At 48.7% G+C, this 9918-nt stretch overlaps 1 protein-coding gene across 1 annotated transcript; it reads right to left on the bottom strand.

The window, feature by feature from the left end:
• Positions 1–90: 90 nt before the first annotated feature.
• On the bottom strand, positions 91–492 carry LOC123073933 (uncharacterized). Its single transcript, XM_044496918.1, has 2 exons — positions 385–492; positions 91–252 (listed from the first exon to the last, which is right to left on the bottom strand). Exons 1-2 carry the CDS (start codon positions 490–492, stop codon positions 91–93), a joined length of 270 nt encoding a protein of 89 aa, XP_044352853.1.
• Positions 493–9918: the final 9426 nt, after the last annotated feature.

Below are 9918 nucleotides of genomic sequence, written 5' to 3' on the forward strand. Positions count from 1 at the left end.
TTTTCAAAGATTTAGAAAGGTATAATCTCTTGCTTATATTATTGGCATCTCCGTTTCTTCCTGGAACACTTCAGAGGCGCTTATAATTAACTAAATGGGACAACAACAGTTGTTGTCGTCATTGCAGAAAGCCCCGGGGATCAGCGGCATGTCGCCGCCGCCGCAAAACTTCTTGCACCGCTCGTCGATGCAGTTTGGGAAGTGTTTGGAGTAGCACGAAGCCGGCAGGGGAAAAGCACGGGGTTTATCCATCTGCATACGGGTGTAAAGAAACAAACGATTAAAAAAATGTAGAGATTAGATATCCAATCTGAAAAAAAATTGCTTCATCGTATGATCTCAACGGAGACATTGCAAATTAAATAGAAATTTCAAATGATTAACCTTTTCGTGGGCACGGCATGAGGAGAGAAGAAGGGTGGCAGCCATGACCACCATGAGGGCGGCCACGAAGCAGGACAGGGCGCTCGTGTTCTTCTTCAGCATCGCCATATGTATAGTACAAGAGGAGGCTAACTACACTTCACGTACGTACAGTTCTTCTTTTCCCTGTGTTGTTATTTGTGATTTGTGTGTGTTTATATAGACCGTAAATACATTGGTGTGCCTGCCTAGCTAATTATATCCTGTTTTATGGGGAATGGATATATATCCTGTTTTAGGGGGAATGGATATATATGTTGTGTATGGACAAGTGGATAGCTACTGCATGGATGCTCATGGAAGAAGGTTATTAATTGTGATTATTAGTACTTATCTTTGGCGAAGATTTCTATTCAAATTTAAGAGTAACCTAAAGTGTCTTATAGAAGTTTACAGAGAGAGTATATTTTTAGCTGCAAAATATGCTAGAGTAGGGATTACTCCTTGCACTTTTTGATTTGAGAATCATTACTGCTTGCACTTGTTGCCTCATGGGTTAACCCACAGAATACGGGCGCTGCTGTGTATGCTCAGAGCGAGCGGTACCGCCTGCGCGAGATGGGCCTGTCGCAGCAAGCCAGTATAGTTATGTTTCTTTTGTCAATTCTTTTCTTTGATCCCTCTTATTTAAAATTTAAAAAAAAATCATGGGTACAGTACAAAAAAGTTTTAAATTCGAAAAAATGTTCACATAAATATTCTTGAATTTAAACAATGCTCAAACCGCCGCCCCGCAAAGCACAGACGGCACAACTGGACGCGGAGGCACATGTGATCGCGGATTAGAACGCCACCAACTGTGCATTCTACCCACCGCCAAACATTGTTTGGCCACTCCGGCGGCGAGAGTGCTGGCCCCTCCACTTCCCTCATGGGCCCCGCGTCCACCGGCCACGGATAGGTCGCGAACTCCGATGAGGGTGAGTAGGGCATGGGAGCAATAGAGCATTGTGTCCCAACTGGGCTGGTCCGCCTCCCATGTTCTACTTCTCCTCGCAGGCGACCATACCTTCACTTCGTGGGTGTTATTGCCGCCACTCATGGAGACAACAGATGGATGGAGCATTCGCAGGAAGAACAAGGACTTGGACGACGAACACCGTTGTAAGCTAGGTTTAGGTCCGACCCCCTTTTTCCTTAATGAAAATTGTTCAAAATGTAATGAATTTCGTTCGGTTCGTATGAAAATCATCCAGTTTGCATGTAATTCGTCTGGTTAATTCAAACTAGGCTTGATATGTGACGCCCCCGATTTGACCGTACACTAATCATACACGCAACGTGTACGATCAAGATCAGGGACTCACGGGAAGATATCACAACACAACTCTAAAAATAAAAATAAGTTATACAAGCATCATAATACAAGCCAGGGGCCTCGAGGGCTCGAATACAAGTGCTCGATCATAGACGAGTCAGCGGAAGCAACAATATCTGAGTACAGACATAAGTTAAACAAGTTGCCATAAGATGGCTAGCACAAACTAGGATACAGATCGAAAGAGGCGCAGGCCTCCTGCCTGGGATCCTCCTAACTACTCCTGGCCGTCGTCAGCGGGCTGCACGTAGTAGTAGGCACCTCCAGTGTAGTAAGACTCATCGTCGACGGTGGCGTCTGGCTCCTGGGCTTCGGCATCTGGTTGCGACAACCAGGTAGAAGGGAAAGGGGGAAAAAGAGGGAGAAAAGCAACCGTGAGTACTCATCCAAAGTACTCGCAAGCAAGGAGCTACACTACATATGCATGGGTATATGTGTAAAGGGCCATATCGTGGACTGAACTGCAGAATGCCAGAATAAGAGGGGGATAGCTAATCCTGTCGAAGACTACGCTTCTGGCCACCTCCATCTTGCAGCATGTAGAAGAGAGTAGATGGTAAGTTCACCAAGTAGCATCGCATAGCATAATCCTACCCGGTGATCCCCTCCTCGTCGCCCTGTTAGAGAGCGATCACCGGGTTGTATCTGGCACTTGGAAGGGTGTGTTTTATTAAGTATCCGGTTCTAGTTGTCATAAGGTCAAGGTACAACTCCGGGTCGTCCTTTTACCGAGGGAGACGGCTATTCGAATAGATAAACTTCCCTGCAGGGGTGCACCATATTTCCCAACATGCTCGATCCCATTTGGCCAGACACACTTTCCTGGGTCATGCCCGGCCTCGGAAGATCAACACGTCGCAGCCCCACCTAGGCTCAACAGAGAGGTCAGCACGCCGGTCTAAACCCTATGCGCGCAGGGGTCTGGGCCCATCGCCCATTGCACACCTGCACGTTGCGTACGCGGCCGGAAGCGGACCTAGCCCCCTTAATACAAGCGCGAGCTTACGGTCCAATGCGGCGCGCGCCATTCAGTCGCTGACGTCAAAAAGAGCTTCGGCTGATACCACGACGCCGAGTGCCCATAACTGTTCCCGTGTAGTTGGTTAGTGCGTATAGACCAAATGGCCAGACTCAGATCAAATACCAAGATCTCGTTAAGCGTGTTAAGTATCAGCGAACGCCGACCAGGGCCAGGCCCACCTCTCTCCTAGGTGGTCTGAACCTGCCCTGTCGCTCCGCCACAAAGTAACAGTCGGGGGCCATCAGGAACCCAGGCCCACCTCTACCGGGATGGAGCCACCTGTCCTTTCAGCCCCCTCATCAGAATCACTTGCGGGTACTCAACGAGCTGACCCGACTTTAGTCACCACATGTGTCATGTATATAAAGTATATAGTATATACCCGTGATCACCTCCCGAAGTGATCACGACCCAATAGTATAGCATGGCAGACGGACAAGAGTGTAGGGCCACTGATGGAACACTAGCATCCTATACTAAGCAGTAGGATAGCAACTGTACCAACAATGACAGGCTATGCAGCAGAATAGGATTAACCGAAAGCAGTAACATGCTACACTCTTCTAATGCAAGTAGTATAGAGAAGAATAGGCGATATCTGGTGATCAAGGGGGGGGGGCTTGCCTGATTGCTCTGGCAAGAAGGAGGGGTCGTCAACAACGTAGTCGAACTGGGCAGCAGCAGCAGCGTCGTTCTCGTAGTCTACCGGAGAGAAGAGGGGGAAGAAACAGTAAATACAATGCAAACATAAGCATGACGACGCATTGCCATGACAATGAGCGGTGTTAGGTGTGCCCTAACGCGGTAGTAGGTGATACCGGCGAAAGGGGAAAACATCCGGGAAAGTATCCCCGGTGTTTCGCGTTTTCGGACAGATGAACCGGAGGGGGAAAGTTACGTGTTCGCTATGCTAGGGATGTGTGGCGGATGAATGGGCTACGTATCCGGATTCGTCTCGTCGTTCTGAGCAACTTTCATGTACAAAGTATTTTTCATCCGAGCTACGGATTATTTTCTATGATTTATCAAAGTTTTAGGCATTTTTGAAATTTATGTCATTATTTAAATCAAACATTATCCAGAATATTGAAAGGTGATATCAGCATGACATCACCATGACGTCAGCAGGTCAAATCTGACCCGTTGACTGGTCAAACTGACCCATGGGTCCCACTGTCATTGATAGAGTTTAGTTAAATAGAATTGATTAGTTTAATTAGGTGATTAGTTAAATCTAAATAGGATTAATTAAGTTAATTAATTAATTAATTGGTTAAATATTTTAATTATTATATTTTTAATTCCTTTTTTAAAAAGTTCTGGGCAGTGGGCCCCGTTTGGCAGTGGCCCAGAGGCCATAGCGGGCACGGGCTCGGGTGCGGGTGTCACCCGAGCGGGCACTGGGCAGCGGGCGAGCGCCCGAACGGATGCATGCCCGAGGGGGCGCAGGGGTCTGCGCCCGCGGGGCCAGTGAGGACGGCGAGCGCGGGGCCGGCGGCGACAGCGGAGCCACGGGGAGGAGACCCCGGCCGTGAGTGCGTGCATGCATATGGGGACAGGGGAGAGAAGAGGAGGGGCGGAGGCTCACAGGGGGGCCGTAGGGTTCGGGGCAATGGGGCGTGGGGAGGGCGACGGGGACGAGGACGACGAGTCGGCGACGAGGCGAGGCCGATTGGCTCCGGCGAGCACGCACATGCGCCGACAGGCGCCGGCCACGGCCGTGCGCGGCCAAGGAAGGCGCGCAGCGAGGACGGCGCTGGCGGCATGGGCGGCCAGCAACGGTGGGGATGCGGAGGACGACGCCGGCCAACGAGGGAGAGGCGGGGACGGCGAACGGCGTTGGCGTCCGGGAGCGGAGAAGAGGTCGAGGACGGGGAGCCGGGTTGAGGAGCCGGGCGCCGGCGACGACGGGGCAGCGCCGGGCGGTGTCGGGGTTCGACGACGAGGTCAGTGGTGGGCGGCGGGGCCGTGCCCGATCTGGATCGGGGGCAAAGGGAGGAGACGAGGGGGAAAGGGGAATCGGGGAGGAGTGGGGCGCGTGGGGGTTAGGGTTCGGTCGCCCCAGGGGGTTGTAGGGGTTCGGCGGGCCGGGGGAGGGAGCTGGGCTGGCAGGGTGCGCGGCCAGTCGGGCCGTGGCCTAGTTGGGCTGGGGGGGTGCCCCTTTTTTGTAGTTATTTTATTTATTTTCTAGCACCTTTTTATTTAAGTGTTATAAAATATAAAAGCACACCTAAATTAGTGCTAGTAAATAGGTCTCTGCCCCCAAATATTTTTGGCACTTTAAATAAAGTATTTTGCATTTGTTTTTTTTACTTTAAAAGCATTTTTGGTAATTGTTTCATCACTGTTTTAACTAATTTAGAGTATTAAAACATTTTTTAAAAGTGGGGTTTCTTCACCACAATTACCCCTGCGTTTTTTTGGCACAACTCGAACATTTTAGTTTTATAGTTTGAAAACTATTGTTGTTTGCCTTTAATTTAATTTTGAATTTGAATCGGTTTTGAACTAACCCGAGATTAACTCCAGTGACAGAGGTGACGTGGCATCTTTAGCAAGGAATTTGTGTAGTCTAATTATCCGGTCGTCACATGATGCGAAAAGCTTTGGTCCGCATCCGTGTCCGTGGACTCCCCCCCACTAGTAGAAAAAGGGGCTTTTACCCCGGTTGGTATGGGCCTTTTGTCCCGGTTTTCGAACCGGGACTAAAGGGTCGTTAGTAAAGCCCTAACCCTTTAGTCCCGGTTCGTACACAAATCGGGACAGAAGGTCCTCCACGTGGCCGCTGCTGCCAGCCCAGGCAGGGGGGCCTTTGGTCCCGGTTGATGACACCAACCGGGACCAATAGGCAGGGCCTTTTGTCCCGGTTGGTGTCACCAACCGGGACCAATAGGCATCCACGCGTCAGCATTTCAGGGGTTGGGGTTTTTGTTTTTTTTTGAAAGGGGGAGGTTGGGGGGTTAATTTAGGTGTTTCATATATTGTGTTAGCTAGCTAATTAATAAAGAGAAGTGTCCTCTCTTATCTCCGTGCTTGGTCGACGCTACGTACTATATACGTATGGAGAGGACTAGACACGCTAGCTAGTAAGCAAATGAAGGAAACAGAAGATCGTCATGAACATATGCATACAGAGAGAAGTGATATCGACCACCTCTCCTTCTCCGAGAGATTGGTCGAACAACAAGTTCTCGTATATCTATCTGACACTACTGGCTACATATATACAATAATTATCTCTTATGATATAATCTCCTAATTAAATTGTAAGAACACAGGGTCCACATAGTATTCTCCGTTTTCAGCGATCACGTGGTCAAGGAAGAATGCCGCCAATTCCTCTTGAATTGCTCGCATACGATCTGGTGCTAGGAGTTCATCCCGCATCCGAAAGATCTAATTTGAAGAAGGGGGTCAATACATATATATATATGAATAAATGAAACTCGACACAAATGATGGTAATAAAATAAAATTGTGAATATTATTTCTTACGCACTTCATATTGTTCGTCAGAGTAGCCCCGCTCACAGGTCGTGTGGCGGATAGACTCGCAAACGTAGTATCCATAGAAATCATTCCCTTGTTCCTGCCACAACCACTTTACAAGAAATAGAGGTCAATCTAACTGATAAGCAAGCATGCTAAGTGGTATTGATGAAACTAGCGCTTGAATCACTAGGAGATGTGCGGAACATGCTACTATAGTACTTACTTTCGGGTGTCTAAATTGCAGCTTCTTCGGCAGTCCCGGAGCTTTTGTGGTGAATTTTCCCCAAACCCTGCCAGACAAATGAACAAAGTTGCTGATATGGTGGATAATGATCGATTTAACTTACTTCTCGAGCATTTGAGTCATGTCCGCATAGTCCTGGGGATCTTTTCGTCTCGAGTCTAAGACGGTTACTACTCCCTGCTCAAGCTTAATCTCTAGGAGAATATAGTGGAAGCTGCGCATGCATGCATAAGTCATCAATTACATTACCATAACCTGGACTAATAAGGGAAACCGAATATGCACAAGACAGTAACACTCACTTGAAGTTATAAGGAAAGAGTATTATATCTTTGTTTTGATTTAATACCAACGATCGTAGCAAGTTGGCCTCGGCTTCTTTGGCATGTTTTTCAACCGTATATGCATCTATGAGATTTGTGTTAATGAACCCAATATCACCGATTTGTCTTTTCTTCAATTCGGCGATCTTCAATCTGCATAATATAGTGAGGATAATTATAAATACATGCAATGAAAGAGCTGACCTATATAGAGAGAGACTTAATGATAGAAGTAGTACTACTTACAGACAGTAGCAAGTGATCGTTGATTTATTGAGGGCCTTTTGATTGAAAAACTGGAAGAACTCCTCAAATGGAACATTCAGCAGTTCAATTCCAACGAGGTCATGCTCCGGTTTAACTCTCAGCGTCAAAGTATTCATCCCATCAGACTCTCTGCAGGTTTTCATGTACCAATCATGTAATCTTCGCATCATCGTTGTTAGCGATCTTTCATCTTTGACGAGAGGCTTCCCGTAATGGTATTTGTGTTCGTCCACCTCCATGATTTCATAATGTACATCGTCGGGCAGGTAATCTCCAAGATTGCTATAACCGGCCACCATCCTCGGATCATTAGCGACGATGTCTTTTGACACCTTGAGCGGGGGGCACGATTGGTTCGCTTGTTCGCCGAGCTGGGCAATTTTTTTCCCAGCTCGTCGTTCTTTTAACCTTTGATCACTGACAGTACTTCCCGACCGCTCCGCTTCGGCATATGTCTTTGCAAGAATGCGCTCATAGTTGCCTCTCGGCGGAGACTTTGGTGGTTTTGTCAGGGCAGCCAGAGTGCGCTTTGCTTTCACCGGATCTACCTTCTCCTCCGGAGGTGGATGTTTCTTTGCTTTCACCCCTTCAAAGAAGTTTGTCACTTCGGCTCGCACGATCTTCCTGGTTTCCTCCTCGGTCCTCTCGTATGGTAACTTCTCCGGAGTCTTCAGAGAAGGACCGAATCTGTATTGCCTCCCGCCTCTGGCAGCTGTACTGCTAGACGCCGGCAGAGCAGACGGATCGGTTGCGGCTGTCTTCTTTCCTTGCTTACGAGGCGGAGGAGAAGGACTACGACGCGCCGGAGCAGCCGGAGCGGTGGTGGGTCTCTTCCGCCCTGGCTGACGAGGCGGAGAAGGAGGAGGCTGGCTGCTTTGGCGCGCCGGCGCAGGCAGAGAAGGAGGCGGAGTGCCGCCACGCGCCGGAGAAGGAGGCTGAGTGCCCTGATCACTCGCCGGAGGAGGAGGCGGAGGAGGAGGCGGAGTGCCGCCACGCGCCGGAGAAGGAGGCTAAGTGCCCTGATCACTCGCCGGAGGAGGAGGCGGAGTGCCCTTACTCGCTGGAGGCGTCCAGTTCGGAAGGTTGATGAGCTCCTTCCGCCATAGGCATGGAGCCGAGTCTCCCCTTCACCGGTAGGGTGGTCAAGCTGGAGGTCCTCAAATCCCTCCGTTATTTCATCCACCATCACCCTAGCATATCCTTCTGGAATCAGCCGACAGTGGTAGGTTGCACCGGGTTCAGGAGGTAAAACAGAGCCAACAGCCGCCTTGACTTTGAAGTTCTGCCATTGCGTCATAAGGTGGCAATGTTGAGACTCCGTGATAGCATCCACGGGGTAGCTAGCAGGAGCCGTCAAGACATGCTCCGGCTGAAGCAACTCGGTGGAAGCCACGCTGCTTCTCCGCTGAGATGGCGGGGTAGCTTCGGGGGTAGTTTCGGCATGTCGATTGCCGTCTCGTTCCTCTAGCGCTTGAACCCTTTCGTGGAGCTTCTGAATTTGGGTCTGCTCCACTTTTTTCCTCCTCTCCTGGCTTTTGTAACCGCCTGCGTCCGGAAAACCAGCCTTCCACGGAACGGAGCCTGGCGTGCCTCGTGTCCGTCCAGGGTGCTCAGGATTCCCGAGGGCCATTGTGAGCTCGTCGTTCTCTCTGTCTGGAACGAACGTCCCTTCCTGCACTGCATCGATATAGTGCTGAAGCCTCTTGACTGGTATTCTCAAAAGCTCGTCCGTCCAAACGCACCTCCCTGATACAAGGTCCAATTTTCCACCAGCCCCGAAGAACCAAGTCCGGCAACGGTCTGGCCAGTTCATTGTCTGTGGTTCGATCCCTTTATCAAGCAGATCATTCTCAGCCTTGGCCCACTTAGGCCGGCTTTGAGGTAGCCACCTGACCCCGTGCGATGGTGAAGCTTCTTCTTCGCAGCATTCTTCTTGTTTGTCGCTGACATCTTCTTACTCTTTTTCGATGTCTTGTGGGCCACAAATGCGGGCCAGTGATCTCTGATCTTCTCATACCGGCCGATGAATTCTGGTGTCTCTTCTTTGTCGACAAACGTTTTCAGCTCATTCTTCCACCTCCTGAATAGGTCTGCCATCTTCTTAAAAGCATGAGACTTGATTAATTGCTCTTTAACTGGCTTCTCCGGATCCTCCTCTGGCGGTAGGGTGAAATTTGCCTTCAGCTCAGCCCAAAGATCATCTTTCTGCATATCATTGACATAAGACACCTCAGGGTCTTCCTTCTTAGGCTTATACCATTGATGGATGCTGATCGGGATCTTGTCCCTAACAAGAACCCCGCACTGAGCAGCAAATGCATCCTTTATCCGGATGGGTTCAACCGGTTGGCCGTCGCGCGCGATTGCCAGGGCCGGTCCTGAGATTTTGGGGGCCCGGGGCGGACCTAAAACTCAGGGCCCTTTTATATACTCCCTCCATTATAATGAATTTTTATCACTAGAATTTTTATCATTGAAAATTTCCTTTAAATAAGAATTAAATTATTTGCTTTTTATTACATATAACCCATATTTGGTTGGTCTAATTTATGGTTAAAATTAAATTTTAGGATGCATGTGCGCTTTATCCATTGGAGTGGAGAGAGTAAATAACATAGCATTGATATTTGATATACGTATCAAATGTTTTACAAAGAATACGGAAATGTATCTAAAAATAATCTTCATATCTAATATTTCACTTTCCTTTTTTCTATGGCAGACGCATATACTTTTTAATCGTCATGATAACACAAAGCGCTAAAAATTTGCATCAAAGATTAAACGGTGCAAGCTATATATGCATGATGTGTACGAAGATATATAAATT

Source organism: Triticum aestivum, chromosome 3D (genome assembly GCF_018294505.1).
Source record: "Triticum aestivum cultivar Chinese Spring chromosome 3D, IWGSC CS RefSeq v2.1, whole genome shotgun sequence".
NCBI lineage: Eukaryota > Viridiplantae > Streptophyta > Magnoliopsida > Poales > Poaceae > Triticum > Triticum aestivum.